Here is a 19484-nt window from a genome sequence, read left to right as displayed (position 1 = left end):
GGCTCAAATCACCTCAGCGGCCTTGAGGAGGAAATCCCCCCCACAGGTCACAGGACTGGCCAGAGGACTCCCGGGTTCCCCCCGGGCCCGTGGTGAACCCCCAGTGCCGCCTGGGCCCGGGGGAGGGCAGTGCCGCCGGGCGCGGGGTCCTTGCTGTTGCCCTGGTTATGGCTGAAGGCTCCCGCGTGTCCCGCAGGCCGGACCCCACCCCTCCCCCAGCCCCGGCCGGCCCTGGAAGCGCATCTTGTGGCTCTGAAAGGGTCCTGTGGGGACATGGCTGGGCAGGTGAGCCTTCCTAGGAGACTTTAAAAAAAGATTTATTTTCCCCTTCCCCCACCCTGCTGTTTTTGGTATCTTGTGTCCATTTGCTGTGTACTCTCTTTTTTAATTCTTTTTTTTTTTTTGAAAGATACATAGATCACAAAATAATGTTACATTAAAAAATGTAAGACAAACCCCCTCATCATTGTGGCACTTTGATTTCATTTGGTGAACACATCCTGGAGCACTGCCGCACCGCATGAACTACAGTCCACACTGCAGTTTACACTCTCCCCCAGTACATCCAGTGGGCCATGGCAGGACGCACAATGTCCAGCATCTGTCCCTGAAATATCATTTGGAACAACTCCAAGTCCCGAAAACACCCCCACATCTCATCTCTTCTTCCCTGTCCCTGCCCTCAGCAACTACCATAGCCACTTTCTCCACATCAATGCTACAGTTTCTTCCATTACCAGTCACAATAGTTCTATAGTAGAATACCAGTAAGTTCAGTCCAATCCATACTCCATACTCCATTCCTCCATCCCATAGACCCTGGGTTGGTGTTGTCCACTCTACCTCCACGTTGCGAGGGGGTTTATGTCCCACATGGTTAATGGATGCGGTTCTCCTGGTTGGTTCCACCCTTGGTTCCCTGGTGTGGGTGGTTGACTGTCCTCATTTCCCTGTTAGCCAACGGTGCAAGTCCAACAAACCGGAGAGTAGGAGCTGCAATGCTGTTGAAGCTCAGGGCCCAGCTGGCATATGGCCAGTCCAGAGATTGAAGTCTCCTCAGTATACACCAACCCTGCGCCAACCACAGGCTCAGCAAAAGTGACAGAAGAGGCATGTGCAGAAAGTTCACATCTGAATACAACTCTATCATACTCAGGAACACAAACTCCAATGTAGGTCCCATTGACAAGGCGCTGAACCCCAGAGCCAACTGGCATGACCATAGAACCTGTGTGTCTCTGTAGCCCTCAGGAGAACCAGCACCTGGGATTGTATCTACTTTGACTGTCTCTGGGATCCTGCTGTGGCATGCATAAGTGTGACCCCTCTGATGACCTCCTGACTCTTTTTTGAAGACTCTTAGCCATATAAACTCATTTGTCCGTATCATTTCCCCCTTTTATTAAAGATCTTCTTCTAGTTGCAACACCAGTTATTGATTGATAGTAATCCCTCGGCACCAGGGAAGCCCATCCCTGGGAGCCATGCCCCATAGTAGGGGGAAGGTAAAGCATTTACACACTGAGTTTGGCTTTGAGAGTGGCCACATTTAAGCAACATGGAGGCTCTCAGGAGGCAACCCTAGGCACCCTGCTGCTCCAGGCCCAGTTCAAATTTCAGGCACACAAGCTCATAAGCATGTCTTGTCTTCTCATCTTTTTCCTCTAGGATTCAGAGGGATTTGATCCTCTGATGTGGAGAGAGGTTCCCTGTCAATTGCACCACCTCAGTTCCTGGTTTCATCTGAGCTTTGCTTTGACTCTTCCCTTCATTTCTCTTTTGTTGCATGATCATCTTGCTGTGTGACTCATTTGCGCAGGCGCTGGATCACCCCGTGGGCACCGGCTCACCATGCGGGCACTCACATGGTGACTCACCACGTCACCACGTGGGCACTGGCTCACCACGGGCACTCACTTGGACACTGGTTCACAGTGCAGGCATGATTTGTCTTCTTCTTTTTCAATAGGAGGCCCCAGGGAGCAAGCCTGGATCCTCCCATATGGTAAGCAGAGGCCTTATCACTTGAGCCACCTCTGCTTCTCCTTCCTCGGAGCCTTTGAGGTGCCACTCCATGGGCAGGAGCACACCCAAGGATGGGCTGGGCCTGGGGAGGCTCTCCTTAGCCAGAGGAAATGTTTTCAAGTCCTTCATGGAGAATGTAACCTGCCAGGCAGGACAACGTGGGAGTCCCAAACTGTATGTCCCCTGAGTGCCAGGCATCCCTGCCGAGAACCTGTGCAGGTGTCCCCAAGAGGAAGCATTCCTAAAGTCCCCTTACTGGTCCGGGGTTGGAGCAGAAACCATGTGAGGAGCAGAGGCTGTCAGGGCACAGCTGAGTGTGGAGGGGCTGCTGGTGGGTGGGGCTCAGTGGAGCCTGAGGGCGTGGGGGAGGGTCCTTCTGAGGGGAGGGGATCCAGGCAGGCTGGGTCCAGTATACAGCTTTGCCTGGGTCACCATCCCTGGGCCACTCATGGGGAGCCGGGGGCAACAGGCAGTGGGCAGGTGCCGGCCACTTCCTCTGACTCAGCCCAGGAGGGGAGTGTGTGTGTATATGTGTGTGTGTGTGTGTGTGTGGCCATTTCTCGCCTTCCATGGAGACTTCCCTCCTTCCCTCCTGCTGATGGGCACTCTCCCCCTCCTTCCTCATTCGGAGGCAACCTGGAACTCATTCCTTAGTAATTCTTCAGCTCTTACCCCAAAACACACTCTCCAGGTGATGTCAGATCCTCTTATTCCCTCAGGCCCGTAGACTCTTGTCCTGCTTCCTGGGACATCTCCTTGTGATGGACCTGGGCCTGATGCTCGTTCCTGGTTCTCCTTGCCCTCCAGAGTGGGGTAATTTGTCCTTGTAACATCGCAAGGGCACCGCTTTGTCCCCAAGAGCACAGGATATCAAGAAGGCGCTATCACAGGGTCATGCATATGCCTTCACCTGTGGTCCAGCCCTGGACGCTTGGTGGAATGATGCACCAGTGTCTTCTCAGTGGCCTGATGAGGACGGTGACTGGATTTAGGAACCCGGGGAGGCCCACAGGGATCCACGATATTCCCTCCCTCATGGCTTTGGCCTGGATTTCTCATGGCTGGAAGTCACGACTCTGGAATTCCTGAGGGCTCCAGGCAGGTCACAGGTCCTGCCAGGAACCCCCCAGTGCCCAGCATCCGGATGACCATCTCCCAGATGCTCCCAACCCATGACAGCAGCCCTGACCCAGCCCAGTGGGCTCCAGGATCCTCAGCACGGCACCTGCACCTCTATGTGTGTCTCGCTGCTCCCCATCTGCTGAGGGGCTTAAGGTGTTCTTACTTAAGAAGGCGCTTAAAGATTCTGAAATGTTCTGAGGGAGCGAAGAACAACAGAGGCCCAGGGGAGCATTACTAGTCACAATAGTTCTATAGTAGAATACCAGTAAGTCCACTCTAATCCATATTTTATTCCATCCTGTGGATGCTGGGATGGTGATGTCATGCCACCTGTATATCAAGAGGCTTAGATCCCACATGGTTGATGGATGCAATTCTGCTTGGAGTCATAGACACTTTTGGCTCCCCGCTGCAGTGGTTGACCATCTACACCTCCCTGCCAGCTGACCTGGTAAGTTCGATGAACCTGAGAGTAGGTGTTGCAACTCTACTGAGGCTCAGGACCCAGCTGGCACATGGCCAGTCCAGAGATTCAAGTCTCCTGAGTACACCAACCCCAGCTCTTCCACTCTTGCCTGGCTCCTCACTGCACATTTTTCTCCTCTTTCCTTGCTTCTACCGCACACTGCTCTCCTCTTGCCTTTCTCCTACTGCCCACTGCTCCCCCTTGACTTACTTTCACCTCAACAACATCTTTTCATTGTGGTACATTCATTGCATTTGGTGAATACATTTTGGAACACTGCCTTGCCTTCCTAATACTGCACACTGCTCCCCTCTTTTTTGTTTTTTATTTTTAAATTCTTTTTAAAAAGTTAATAGATCACAAAAAATGTTACATTAAAAAACATAAGATGTTCTCATATACCCCACTCCCCACCCCACCACCCCATTATTTTTGTTTTTTTTTTTTGAAGATACATAGATCACAAAAACGTTACATAAAAAAAAGGAGGTTCCCATATGCCCTCCACCCCACTCCTTCCACATCAACAACCTCTTTCTTCATTGTGTCACATTCATTGCATTTGGTGAATACATTTTGGAGCACTGCTGCATCACATGGATTATAGTTTACATTGTAGCTTACACTTTCCCCCAGTGCATTCAGTGGGTTATGGCAGGTTCTATAATGTTCAGCATCTGTCCCTGCAATATCATTTAGGACAACTCCAAGTCCTGAAAATGCTCCCACATCACATCTCTTTTCCCTGTCCCTGCCCTCAGCAACTACCATAGCCACTTTCTCCACAACAATGCTACAATTTCTTCCATTACTAGTCACAATAGTTCTATAGTAGAATATCAGTAAGTCAACTCTAATACATATTTTATTCCTCCATCCTGTGGACTCAGGGATGGCGATGTCCATTCTGCCTCTATATTGAGAGGGGGCTTAGATCCCACTGAGATGATGGATGCGATTCTCTTGCTTGCAGTTGTAGGCGCTCTCAGTTCTCTGGTGTGGTGGTTGACCATTTTCACCTCCCAGTTAGCTCACCTGGGTAAGTCCAATGAACCAGAGAGTAGGAGTTGCAACTCTGCTGAAGCTCAGAGCCCAGCTGGCACATGGATAGTCCAGAGATTCAAGTCTCCTGAGTATACACCAAACCTAGCACCAACCACAGGTTCAGTAAAAGTGACAGAAAAGGCGTGTGTAGAAAGGTCACATCTGAGTACAACTCCATCATTCTCAGGAGCACAAATTCCAAAGTAGGGTCCACTGGCATGGCACTGAACTCCAGAGCCTTCTGCCATGACCATAGAACCTGTGTGTCTCTGTAGCCCTTAGGAGCACCAGTACCTGGGGTTGTATCTACTTTGGCTGTCTCTGGGATCCTACTGAGGTGTGTGTAAGCGTGATGCCTCTGATGACCTCCCAACTCTTTTTTGAAGACTATTAGCCATATAAACTCATTGTCTTTGCCATTTTCCCCTTTCGTTCAAAGTCAAAAAGCAGTTTTTAACACATGATCTTACATGTAGGCTGAGGTATTCTGCTGGTCTCAAGGTCTCTTTCTAGATGCATCACCAGTTAGTGATTGTTAGTGAATCCTTGGCACCAGGGAGGCTCATCTCTGGGAGTCATGTCCCATGATGGGGGGAAGGTAATGCATTTGTATGCTGAGTTTGGCTTAGACAGTGGCCACATTTGAGCAACATGGAGGCTCTCAGGGGGTAACTTTATGCTTATGAGCCTGTGTGCCTGAAATATGAACAAGGCCTAGAGCTGCAGGGGTCCTGAGCCACTGCTCCCCTCTTGCCTTGCTATTCACTTCACACTGCTCCCCTCTTGCATTGCCCCTCACTGCACCATGCTCCCCTCTTGCTTAGCTCTACAACACACTGCTCCCCTCTTGCATTGCCGCTCACTGCACACTCATGCCCTCTTGCCTTGCTCTACTGAACACTGCTCCACTTTGGCCTTTCTCCTCATGACACACTGCTCTCCTCTTGCCTTGCTCCTACTGCACACTGTTCCCCTCTTGCCTTGCTCCTACTGCACACTGCTCCACTCCTGCTCCTACTCCATAATGCTCCCCTCTTGCATTGCTCTTACTGCACACTCCTTCCCTCTTGCTCCTACTGCACACTGCTCCTCTCTTGCTTTGCTCTTCTTTACACAGCTCTCCTCTTGCTTTGTTCCTCATTGCACACTTCTCTCCTCTTGCCTGACCCCTCATTGCACCCTGCTCCCCTCTTGCCTTGTTCTACTGCTCACTACTCCCCTCTTGCCTTGCTCTTCACTACATACTGTTCCCCTCTTGCCTTTCTGTGCTGCACACTGCTCCCTTCTTGCCCTAATCCTCAATGCACACTGCTCCTCTCTTGCCCCTACTTCACAGTGCTCCCCTCTTGCCTTGCTCTGACTGCAATCTGTTCCCCACTTTTCTTGTTCCACACTGCACACTGCTCCCCTCTTGCCTTGCTCCTCACTCCATACTGTTCTCTTCTTGCCCTGCTCCTCACTGCACACTGATCCTTTCTCACCCCTACTACACACTACTCCTCTCTTGCTCTTTCTGCACATTGCTCCCCTATTGTCTTGGTCTACTGCACACTGCACTCTTATGGCCTTGCTCCTCACTGCATACTGTTCCCCTTCTGCTTTGCTCCTATTGCATTCTACACCCCTTCTTCCTTTCTTCTCTTTGCACACTACTCCCTTCTTGTCTTGCTCCTCCCTTTACACTGGCCCACTCTTGCCTTGCTCCTCACAGCAGTCTGCTCTCATGTAACCTTTCTCCTACTGCATACTGCTTCCCCCTTGCCTTGCTCTACTGCACACTGTTCCCCTCTTGACTTGCTCTACTGCACACTGTTCCCCTCTTGCCTTGCTCTCTTGCACACTGCTCCCCTCTTCCCTTGATCTTCACTGCACACTGCTCCCCTCCTGCCTTGCTCCTCTCTGAACACTGTTCCCCTATTTTTCCTACTGCACACTGCTTTCCTCTTGCCTTGCTCTTCACCACACTCTGCTTCCCTCTTGCCTTGCTCCTCACTTCACACTGCTCCCTTCTTGCCTTGCTCCTCACTTCACACTGCTCCCTTCTTGCTTTGCTCCTCACTGCACAGTTCTCCCCTCTTCCCTTGCTTCTTACTGCAGTTTGCTCCCCTTTTGCATTGCTCCTACTGCCCACTGCTCCCTCTTTCTTTTTTTTTAAAGAGTTTTTTTAAAAAAGATTTATTTATTTATTTAATTGCCCCCCCCCTCCCCCGGTTGTCTGTTCTCTGTGTCTATTTGCTGCATCTTGTTTCTTTGTCCGCTTCTGTTGTCATCAGTGCGGGAAGTGTGGGCGGTGCCATTCTTGGGCAGGCTGCACTTTCTTTCGTGCTGGGTGGCTCTCCTTACGGGTGCACTCCTTGCGCGTGGGGCTCCCCTACACGGGGGACACGCCTGCATGGCGCGGCACTCCTTGCGCACATCAGCACTGTGCATGGGCCAGCTCCACACGGGTCAAGGAGGCCCGGGGTTTGAACCATGGACCTCCCATGTGGTAGACGGACGCCCTAACCACTGGGCCAAGTCCGTTTCCCCTGCTCCCTCTTTCTTTGCTTTACTGCACAATACTCCCCTCCTGCCTTGCTCTTACTGCAATCTGATCCCCTCATGCTCCTACTGCACACGGTTCCCCTTCTGTCTTGCTCTGCCTGCACACTGCTTCCCTCTTGCTCTCCTCTTCTTCTTACTGCTCCCCACTTGCCTTGCTTCTCGTTGCACACTGCATCTTCTTGCCTTGCTCTTCCTGCCCACTGCTCCCCTCTTTCTACTACTGCACACCGTTCCCCTCTTGACTTTCTCTTCCCTGCACACTGCTCCCCTCCTGCCTTGCTCCTCACTGCACACTGCTCCCTCTTGCTTTGCTCTACTGTACACTGCTCCCCTCTTGATTCTACAGCACACTTCTCCCCTCCTGCCTTGCTCCTCACAGCATACATCTCCCCTCTTACTCCTACTGCACACTGCTTCCCTCTCTCCTTGCTCTTACGGCACACTGCTCCCCTCCTGCTACTATTGTGCAATGCTTCCCTCCTGCCTGGCTCCTCACTGCACAGTGCTTCCCTCTTGTCCCTACTGCACACTGTTCCCCTCTTGCTTTGCTGCTCAATGCACACTGCTCCCTTTTGCAACTACTGCACACTGCTTCCCTCTTGCATTGCTTCTACTGCACTGTACTCTCATCTTGCCTTGCTCCTACTGCACACTGCTTCTACCTACATTGCTCTACTTCACACTGTACCTTTTTGCCTTGCTCCTCACTGCCCACTGCTCCACTCTTGCTACTACTGCACACTGTTCCCCTCTTGACTTGATCCTCCCTACACACTGCTCCTCTCTTTTTCCTCACTGCACGCTGCTTCCCTCTTGTCTTGATCTACTGTACAATGTACCCTTCTGGCTTTGCTCCTCACTGCACTCTGCTCTCCACTTGCTCCTAGTGCACACTGTTCCTTTCCTGCCTTGCTGCTACTGCACACTTCCCTCATCTTGCATTGTTCCTACTGCACACTCCTCCCCTCTAGCCTTGCTCAGCTGCACACTGTTCCCCTCTCACCTTGCCCCTCAATTCACACTAGTCCCCTCTTGCTCCTACTGCATACTGTTCCCCTCTTGTCTTGCTCTACTGCATACTGCACCCTCTTGACTTGCTCCTTACTGCACACTGCTACCCTCTTGCCCCTACTTCCCACTGCTCCCATCTTGCCTTACTCCTACTACATATTGCTCCTCTCTTTTTTCTCACTGCACACTGCTCCTCCCTTGCTCCTACTCCATACTGCTCCCCTCTTGCCTTGCTCCTCACTGCACACTGCTTCTCTTGCTTTGCTTTACTTCATCCTGCTCCCTTCTTGCACCTACGGCACACTGCTCCCCTCCTGCCTTGCTCCTCACAGCACACATCTCCCCTCTTGTTCCTACTGTACACAGCTCCCCTCTTGCCTTGCTGTACTGGACAACTTTCTCCTCTTGCCTTGCTCTCCTGCACAGAGCTCCACTCTTGCCTTGCTCTGCACTGCACACTGCACCCTCTTGCTTTGCTCCTCACCACACACTGCTACCCTCTTGCTCCTTCTGCACACTGCTCCCCTCTGTCTTGATCTACTGCATACTGCACCCTTCTGGCCTTTCTCCTCACTGAACACTGCTCCCCTACTGCCTTGCTCCTATTGCACACTGCTCCCCTCTTGCCTTGCTCCTACTGTACACTGCTCCCCTCTTGCCTTGCTCCTACTCAACACTGGTCCCTTTTTGCTTCACTATATTGCACACTTTCTGTCTTGACATGCTGTACTGCACACAGCTCTCCTCTTGCCTTACTCTTTTGCACAGTGTTCCTCTCTTGTCTTGCTCCTTCTGCACCCTGCTTCCCTCTTGTCTTCATCTACTGCACAGTGCACCTTTCTGGCTTTGCTCCTCACTGCATTCTGTTCTCCACTTGCCTTGTTTCTACTGCACACTGTTACCTTCCTGCTTTGCTCCTACTGCACACTGTTCCACTCTTGACATGCTGTACTGCACACAGTTCTCTTGCTTTGCTCTCTTGCTCCTCTCTTGCCTTGCTTCTACTGCATACTGCTTTCCTCTTGCTCCTTCTGCACACTGCTCCACTCTTGTCTTGATCTCCTGCACAATGCCCCCTTCTGGTTTTTCTCCTCACTGCACTCTGCTGTCCACTTGCCTTCCCCCCCCCCACAATCTCTTTATTATTTTTAAAATGTTACATTTAATAAATATAAGAGGTTCCCATATACCGCCCCCCACACACACACACACCTCCTTCTCCCACTCATCCCACATCAACTACTTCTTTCATCATTGTGGTCTTTCATTGCATTTGGTGGATACATTTTGGAGCACTGCTGCACCACATCAGCAATAGTTTACATTGTAGTTCACACTCTCCCCCAGTCCACATGGTGGGCCATGACTGGACATACAATGCCCAGCATCTGTCCCTGCAATACCACCCAGGACAACTCCACATTCCAAAAATGCCCCTATATCACATTTCTTCTTCCCTCTCCTGTCCTCAGCAGCTACCATGGCCACTTTCTCCACATCAATGCTACAATTTCTTCCATTACCATTCACAATAGTTCCATAGTAGAATATCAGTAAGTCCACTCTAATCCATACTCTATTCCTCCATTCTGTGGGCCCTGGGATGGTGATGTCCACTCCACCTCCATATCATGAGAGGGCTTAGATTTCACATGGATGATGGATGCAATTCTCTTGCTTGCAGTTGTAGGCACTCTCAGTTCCCTGGTGTGGTGGTTGACCTTCTTCACCTCCCTGTTAGCTGGCCTGGGTAGGTCCAGTGAACCAGAGGGTAAGAGTTGCAAGTCTGCTGAGGCTCAGAGCCCAGCTGGCACACGGATAGTCTAGAGATTCAAGTCTCCTGAGTATACCCTAACCCAGCGCCAACCACAGGGTCAATTAAAGTGACTAAAGAGATGTGTAGAAAGGTCACATCTGAGGCCAAATCCACCACACTCAGAAACAAACCCCAAAGTAGGGCCAACTGACATGGCACTGAATGCCATGACCATAGTACCTGTGGGTCTCCATAGCCCTCAGGAGAACCAGTACCTGGGGTTGTATCCACTTTGACTGTCTCTGGGGTCCTGTTGAGGTGCACATAAGCACAACCCCTCTGATGACCTCCCTACTCTTTTTTAAGACTCATAGCCATATAAACACTTTTGTCTTTGCCATTTTCCCCTTTTATTCAAGGTCAAAAAGCAGTTTTTAACACATGATCTTACATGTAGGCTGAGATATTCTGCTGGTCTGAGTTGACCCTTTTATTTAAGGTCTCTTTCTAGTTACATCACCATCTGGTATTTGGTAGTAATCCTTCGGCACCAGGGAGACTCATCCCCAGGAGTCATGTCCCACACTGGGGGGAAGGTAATGCATTTACATGTTGAGTTTGGCTTAGAAAGTGGCCACATTTGAGCAACATGGAGGCTCTCAGGAGGTAACTCTTAGATACCCTGCAGCTCTAGGCCTGTTCATATTTCAGGCACACAGGCTCATAAGCATAGTCATCAGTATGAAGGGCTTATTGTTGGACCATCCTTCTTTGTTGGTCTTTGCCTTTGTAATTGGAAGATTGTTGCTGTTCCATTGGGGAATGTGGTAGAGTTCCTGTGGCTAGGAACTCAGCATTACTTCAGTTGTTGTTTGTAACTGTAATTACTATGAAAATATTCAACATATATTCAAACATTTTTATGTACCTTATAAACATGCCCTGGAGAACTCCCTCCCAACCATGTACTCCCCATCAATAACTCCCCATGCCAGTGTTCCTCTCCTGCCATAGTTGAACCTCTCTGTGGTCCAAAACTTCTTAAAAAATGAAGTCTAATATGTTGCCAAATTCCATTGATAGGAAAATGGAGTATAGTGATGGGTTTTAAGATTAGAAATAGAAAAATACTAATTTAGAAAAACTAAACAAAGTAAAAATAAATTGGGGCATTAAAAAATGAAAAATGTTATAAAGCTTTGTTTTTAACATTTTGTCTTTCATCACTGTGATAGTTGTTGCCCTGTATGAACAGTGGCAAGGCAATTTCTTTAATTTCTTCCTCAGTGTCTACATCTTTTCTCTCTTTTTTTCCCTAATTTAAAATTTTGTCTTCACAGAAGTTTTAGATCACACAGTAATTCAAATATACAATATAGGGGTCTCCCATATAACCAACATAAAATCTTTTCCCCCCTTCCCCAGAAATGATCTTTTTTACATGTTCATGTTATATTTACTGCAGCTGATGTATAGATATTGAAACATAGCTTTCAAACATGGTTCTATTTTAGTTTACATTATGGTTTATATTTTAGACTGTACAATTTTCTAAATTTTTAGTTACCTTATGTTTTATATTATGGTTTACATTTTAGCCTATAGAATTTTATACACTTTCGGTGAAATTTAACGTGGCTTATATCCATCATTGCATGCTCTTGTGGAATACTTCCATTGCCCCCTAGTTACCCCAATGCAATCTATTCTATACTTCTCTCCCCCTCCCCTCAAGGCCCACAGTGACAACCAATCTTCCTTACTTGAAGGACCATATTCAGATACTTGCAACAATGTTGAGGGCTTGACATACTAGCCTGCCCTAACCCCCTGGAAGCCACCAATACTCTCAAGAGACACAATTCCCCCTGTTTGAGAACATCAGTCCTCCCCAGGATGTGGGTACACCTTCATACTTATTGTATGGGTCTCCACCCACTGATACAACACACTATGACAAACTCAGCACTCACACACTCCCTAGAATCCTGCCCTTGTGTCAGATTCCTCCCCTTAAAAATCTTAAACAGGCAATCCTTCCTTATTATATATTCTAAAGAGTTTTCTCAACATTATAGTGTCAACCACATACATGACAATCTCCGATATTCAAATGTTTCCCTCCACCTTCCCCCCAATTTCTTTGGCCATCTGACCCATCTTCACAACTCTAGCCCCCCTCAAGCATGCAAAGCCCCATCCAAAGGTATCCCTATGACCCCATTTTATCTGTTCCCTGTAGAAATACTTGCCTCCAGCTTATCATAGATTTCACCCATGAAGATGTCACCTTGCAACCTTCCTCTCCCTCCCAAATTCCTTTAAGCCTATCTTCCAGTCTCTAGCTCCCAGAGACAGCTCAGTTTACTTATTTCATATCAGAGGGTTTATGTAGTATTTTTCCTTCAATGCCTGGCTTGCTTCACTCAACATAAGGTCCTCAAGATTCATCCATGTTAACTGGTGTTTCTGCGTGATGAAGCTGGACTCAGATGGGATCTCTTTTCACAAGCCTTTCATGCTACTTTACTGGAATTGTAGTTGGTGCTGGGGTTTAAGATATATCTAGGGGATTTGAATCTCTGGACTGACAATATGATAGCCAGGCCCTGAGCCTCAACAGACTTCAGCTCCTACACTCTGATTTATTGGACTTACCCCACTCAGCTAACACGGAGTTGAAGAATGTCAACCACCACACCATGGAGCCTAGAGTGCCTACAACTGAAAGCAGGAGAATTGCATCCAGCATCCATGTGGAATCTAAGCCCCCTCTTTTTTTTTTTTTTTCACTTAATGATTTTTTTATTGACTTTGTAATAATATTACATTAAAAAAATATATATATGAGGTCCCATTCAACCCCACCCCCCCACCCCACCTCTCCCCCCCCAGCAACACTCGTTCCCATCATCATGACACATCCTTTGCATTTGGTAAGTACATCTTTGGGCACCTCTGCACCTCATGGTCAATGGTCCACATCATGGCCCATACTCTCCCCCATTCCATCCAGTGGGCCCTGGGAGGATTTACAATGTCCGGCGATTGCCCCTGAAGCACCATCCAGGGCAGCTCCATGTCCCAAAGATGCCTCCACCTCTCATCTCTTCCTGTATTTCCCCATACCCATCGGCCACCATGTCCACTTTTCCCAATCCAATGCCACCTCTTCTATGTGGACATTGGATTGGTTGTGTCCATTGCACCTCTATGTCAAGAGGAGGCTCAGATTCCACATGGATGCTGGATGCAATCCTCCCACTTTCAGTTGTAAGCACTCTAGGCTCCATGGTGTGGTGGTTGTCCTTCTTCACCTCCATCTTAGCTGAGTGTGGTAAGTCCAATAAATCAGATTGTAGGTGCTGGAGTCTGTTGAGGCTCAGGACCTGGCTATCACATTGTCAGTCCAGAGATTCAAATCCCCTAAATATATCTTAAACCCCAACACTAACTGCACCTCCAGCACATTAGCATGGAAGTCTTATGAAGAGAGATCCCATCTGAGTCCAGATTCATCACACATAAACACCATTTCCAAAGAGGGGCCATCTGACCTGGTAGTTAACCCCATCGGCCATGACCATAACTCCCATGGGTCTCTTTAGCCCTCAAAGGAACCAATATCTGGGGGTTGTATCTGCTTTATCTGTCTCTCAGACTCTGCTCAGTTGTGCATAAGGGCAATCCTTCTGCCAGCCTCCAGACTCTTTTTTAGAGACTCGTAGCCATATAAACTCATTTCTCCTTTCCATTTCCCCCTTACATTAGGTCAAATAGCATTTTAAAGTCATGTTATTTTATGTAGACAGGGATATTCTTCTAAGCCCCCTCTTGACATAGATGTGGAGTGGACACAACCAAGCCAAGGTCCACAAGAAGGAGGAATACAGTAAGGATTAGAGTGGACTTAATGATATCCAATTCATGAACTATTGTGGTTAATAATCGAGAAAATGTGGCATTGGTGTGGAAAAAGTGGCCATGGTGGCTGCTGGGTGTGGGGAATGGGAGGAAGAGATGAGATGTGGAGGCATTTTCAGGACTTGGAGTTGTCCTGGGTGGTGCTCCAGGGACAATTGCTGGACATTGTATGTCCTCCCATGGCCCACTGGATGGAACGTGGGAGAGTGTGGGCTACGGTGTGGACCACAGGCCATGGGGTGCAGCGATGCCCAGAGATATACTCACCAGATGCAATGGATGTCTCATGATGATGGGGGAGAGTGTTACTGTGGGGGGAGTGGTGGGGTGGGGGCGGTGGGGTGAATGGGGACCTCATATTTTTTGAATGTAATATTTTTTAAAAAATGAATAAATTGAGTAGAATTTGGGAAAAAAATACAATAGTTATTGTAAAACCATAGTTGAAAAAATAAAAATGTACTGAAATAGAAAAAAAAAGATTCATCCATGTTATCACATGTGTTTGTACTGTAGTCTTTCTTATAGCTGAGTAGTATTACATATGTATATACCACATTTTATTCATCCATTCACCTGTTGATGGGCATTTGGGTTGATTCCAACTTTTGGCAATAGTGAATAATGCTGCTATGAACATTGGTGTACATATATTGGTTTGTGTCCTCGTTTTCAGTTCTTCTGGGTATATATCCAGCAGTGGAATTGTTGGGCCATATGGCAAATCTATAACTAACTTTTTGAGAAATCTCCAAACTGTCCTGCAGAATGGATGGATCCTTCTGCATTCCCACCAGCAGTGGATGAGTGTTCCCATTCTTCCGCATCCTTTCCAACACTTGTCTTCTGTTTTTTTGATAGCTGCCAGTCCTATGGGAGTAAGATGGTATCTCACTGTAGTTTTGATTTGCATTTCCCTAAAAGTTAGTGATTTTGAGCATTTTTTCATGTGCTTTTACCCATTTGTATTTCTTCTTTGGAGAAGCATCTGTTCAAATCTCTTGCCCATTTCTTAAATGAGTTGTTTTTCTTTTTAATTTTGAGATATAGGAGTTCTTTATATATGCAGGATATTAGTCTCCTATCAGATATATGGTTACCAAATATTTTCTCCCATTGGGTAGGCTCTCTTCACTTTCTTGACAAATTCCTTTGAGGTGCAAAAGGCTTTAATTTTGAGGAAGCCCCATTTATCTATTTGTTCTTTTGCTGCTCATGCTTTGTGTGTGATGTTCATGAAGCCATTTCCTATTACGAGGTCCTGTAGATGCTTCCCTACATTGCTTTTCAAGGTCTTTATGGTCTTGGCTCTTACATTTAGGTCATTGATCCATCTTGAGTTGATTTTTGTATAAGGTGTGCGGTGGTAACTTTCCTTCTTTTGCATATGGATAGCCAATTCTCTAGGCACCTTTTGTTGAAGAAGCCATTCTCTCCCAGTTGAGTGGGCTTGGTGGCCTTGTCAAAGATCAGATGAGTGTATATATGAGGATCTATATTAAAACTCTCAATTCGGTTCCATTGGTCAGTGTGTCTATCCTTGTGCCAAAACCCTGCTGTTTTCACTACTGTAGCTTTGCAGTATGTTTTCAAGTCTGGTGGTGTGAGTCAAATAAATTTCATAGTTAGTTTTTCTAGTTCATTAAAAAATACTGTGTTGATTTTTATTGAGATTGCATTGAATGTGTAGATCAGTTTTGGTAGGAAAGACATCTTAATAATATTTAGCCTTCCTATCCATGAACAGGTTTTCTTCGATTTCCTTGAACAGTGTTGTGCAGTTTTCTGTGTATAAGTCTTTTACATCTTTAGGTAAATTTATTCCTAGGTATTTGATTTTTTAATTTACTATTGCAAATGGTATATGTTTCTTGATTTCCTCCTCAGATTGCTCATTATTGGTGTACAGAAATGTTCACGATTTTTGTGCATATAACCTGCGACTTTACTGAACTCATTTATAAATTCTAGAAGCTTTATTGTAGACTTCTCAGGGCTTTCTATGTATAGGATCATGTCATCTGCAAACAGTGAAATTTTGACTTCTTCCTTTCCAATTTGGATGCCTTTTATATCTGGTTCTTGCCTCAATGCTCTAGCAAGTACTTCTTTATTTTATTTTATTTTATTATTTTATTATAAAGTATGGACCACATAGTAAGCACAAATAGCAAGTACTTCTAACACAATATTAAATAAAAGGGGTGATAGTGGGCATCCTTGTCTTGTTCCTGATCTTAGAGGGAACGATTTTAGGATTTCACTATTGTAGATGATGTTAGCTGTGAGTTTTTCATATGTACCCTTTGTCATGTTCAGAAAGTTTCCATCTATTCTGATCTTCTGCAGTGTTTTTTTTAAATCAAGAAACGGTGCTATATTTTGTCAAATGCTTTTTGTGCATCTATAGAGCATGTGATTTTTTTCACTTCAATCTGTTTATGTGGTGTATTACATTGATTGATTTTCTTATGTTGAACCCTCCTTGCATACCAGGAATGAATCCCACTTGGTTATGGTGTATATTCATTTAATGTGTTGTTGAATATGATTAGCAAGTATTTTGTTCAGGATATTTGCATTTAGGTTCATTAGAGAGATTGGTCTGTAATTTTCCTTTCTTGTGGTGTCTTTGTTTGCCTTTGGTATTAGAGTAGTGTTGGCATCATAGAATGAGTTAGGCAATGTTTCTTCTGTTTCAATTTTTTTTGGAAGAATTTAGGCAAGAGTGGTGTTAGTTCTTTCTAGAATGTTTGGTAGAATTCACCTGTGAAGCCATCTGGCCCAGGGCTCTTCTTAGTTGGGAGATTTTTAATGACTGATTCTATCACTTTACTTGTGATTGTTTTATTGAGATCATCAATTTCTTTTTTCATCAATGTAGGCTGCTTATGTGTTTCTAGGGATTTGTCCATTCCCTCAAAATTGTCCTTCTTGTAGGAATATAGTTTTTCAAATATCTTCTTATGATAGTCTTTATTTCAGTGGGGTGAGTGGTAATATCCCCTTTCTCATTTTTTATTTTGTGTATTTGCTTCTTCTCTTTTTTTCTTTGTTAATCTTGTTAAAGGTTTGTCAATTTTATTGATCTTCTCAAAGAATCAGCTTTTGGTTTTGTTTACTTTTTCAAGTGCTTCCTTATTTTCTATTTCATTTAGTTCTGCTTTGATCTTTGTTATTTCTCTCTTTCATCTTTCCTTGGGGTTAGTTCATTGTTTTTTAACTAATTCTTCCAATTTTGCAGTTAGTTCTTCAATTTTTGCTTTCTTTTTTGATGTATGAGTTTATGGGTATGAATTTCCCTCTCAGTACAGCTTTTGCTGCCTCCCGTAAGTTTTGATATGCTGTGTTATCATTTTCATTAGTTTCAAGGTAATTATTTATTTCTGTTGAGATTTCTTCCTTGAGCCAGTTTTTCTAAGAGTGTGTTCTTTAACTTCTTGGTGCTAAATCTGGGTCTCTGGCCCTTGAAGATTTCCAGCTTCATTCCACTGTGGCCAGACAAATTATTTGGTATGATTTCAATCTTTCTGAATTCACTGAGACTCTGTGGCCTAGCATGTAGTTTATCTTGGAGAATCATCCATGTGCACTTGAGAAGAAAGTATATCCTGCTGTATTTGGGTGTAATGTTCTGTATATGTCTATTAGGTCCAGCTGCTCTAATATATTGTTCAAAGTCTTTGTTTCTTTATTGATTTTCTTTTGAGATGTTCTTTCCAAAGGTGATAGTGTTGTGTTAAAGTCCCCCTCTATAATTGTAAAGGCATCTATTCCTTCACTTAGTTTTTCTAGTGTTTGCCTCATGTATTTGGAGGTGCTCTGGTTAGGAGGATTAGTGTTTACAATTGTTTTTTCTTCTTGAAAAATTACCCCTTTTACTAATATGTAGTGTCCATCTTTGTCTCTCACAATAGTTTTGCATTTAAAGTCACTTTTGTCTGATAATAATATGGCTACACCTGTCCTTTTTTGGTTATTGTTTGCCTATAAGATTGTTTTCCAGCCATTTATTTTCTTTTTTTTTTAAAGATTTATTTTTTATTTATTTCTCTCCCTCCCCCCCATTGTCTACTGTCTGTGTCCATTCACTGTGCATTCTTCCATGACTGCTTCTATCCTTATCAGTGGCACCAGGAATCTGCATCTCTTTTTGTTGTGTCATCTTGTGTCAGCTCTCTGTGTGTGTGGCACCATTCTTGGGCAGGCTGCACTTTCTTTCATGCTGGGTGGCTCTCCTTACAGGGTGTGCTCCTTGCACATGGGTCTTCCCTATGTGGGAACACCCCTGCATGGCATGGCACTCCTTGTGTGCATCAGCACTGTGCATGGGCCAGCTCCATGGGTCAAGGAGGCCCAGGGTTTGAACATTGGACCTCCCTTGTGGTAGGTGGATGCCCTATCCATTGGGCCAAGTCCACTTCCCTCATTTTCAATCTCCTTGAATCCCTGGGTCTAAGATGTGTTTCTTGTAAACAGTATATAAATGGGTCATATTTCCTTATACAATCTTCCAATCTGTGTCTCTTAATAGGTGAGTTTAATCCATTGACATTTAGTGTTATTACTTTCAAAGAATTACTTATATTAGCTATATTTTCTTTAGATTTGTGTTTGTCATATGTTCTTTGATTTTTTAAAAAATCTCTTGTCATTTTAGTTGTTCTTACACTCTCTTCCACCTCTGTCTCTTCTGTTTTTTTCTTTCCTCCTGCAGAATTCCCTTTAATCTTTCTTGAAGTTCAGTTTTCTTGTTAGCATACTCTCTTAGTTTCTGTTTATCTGTGAATATTTTGAACTGTCCATCCTTTTTGAATGCTAACTTAGCTGGATAGAGCATTCTGAGTTGAAAATTCTTTTCTTTTAGTACCCTGATTATGTCATACCACTGCCTTCTTGCCTCCATGGTTTCAGATTAGAAATCAACACTTAATATTATGAAGCCTCCTTTGTATGTGATTGTTCTCTTTTCTCTTGCTGCTTTTAGTATTTTCTCTTCATCTTGAGCATTGGATAATTTGACAAGTATATGTCTTGGAGTAGGCTTGTTGGGATTTATGCTGTTTTGGGTATATTGTGCTCCCTGGACATGTACATGCATATCCCTCAGTAGGTTTTGGAACTTTTCAATCATTATTTCCTCCAACACCCCTTCTGTCCCCTTTCCCTTCTCTTCTCCTTCTGGGATGCCTATAATGTGTATGTTTGCACATTTTGCACTGTCATTCAGGTCCCTAAGTCCTTGCTGGATTTTTCCTATGTTTTTATCGATCAAGTCTACTATCTGTTTGATTTCAGATGTGCTGTCTTCCACATCACTAATCCTTTCCTCTGCCTCTTCAAATCTGCTGTTATTTGCTGAGAACGTGTTTTTGATTTCTTGGATTGTGCTGTTCTTTCCCATCATATCCATTATCTTTCTGTGTATGATTACAATTTCTTATGTATGCTCTCCAAGTGTTTTCTTAATATCCTTAATCTCTTCCTTCACTTCATTAAATTGGTCCATGATGTATGTTTTGAGAGCTTTAATTAGTAGTTCATATGTTCCACTCCTCTTCCTGGTTTTTAGTTTGTTCATTGGATTGGGTC

At 45.3% G+C, this 19484-nt stretch overlaps 1 protein-coding gene across 1 annotated transcript in view; it reads left to right on the top strand.

Annotated features, from left to right (window-relative positions):
• The window catches only part of LOC131274234 (ral guanine nucleotide dissociation stimulator-like), a 54097-nt gene that overhangs the window by 14032 nt on the left and 20581 nt on the right, over positions 1–19484 (top strand). The window contains 1 exon segment of the mRNA XM_071209518.1: positions 47–285. Coding sequence (XP_071065619.1) covers positions 47–285 — 239 coding nt within the window.

Source organism: Dasypus novemcinctus, chromosome 18, assembly GCF_030445035.2.
Source record: "Dasypus novemcinctus isolate mDasNov1 chromosome 18, mDasNov1.1.hap2, whole genome shotgun sequence".
Classification (NCBI taxonomy): Eukaryota; Metazoa; Chordata; class Mammalia; order Cingulata; family Dasypodidae; genus Dasypus; species Dasypus novemcinctus.
Note: the sequence above shows the minus strand (reverse complement) of the source record. Positions and strands in the feature narration are given on the sequence as shown.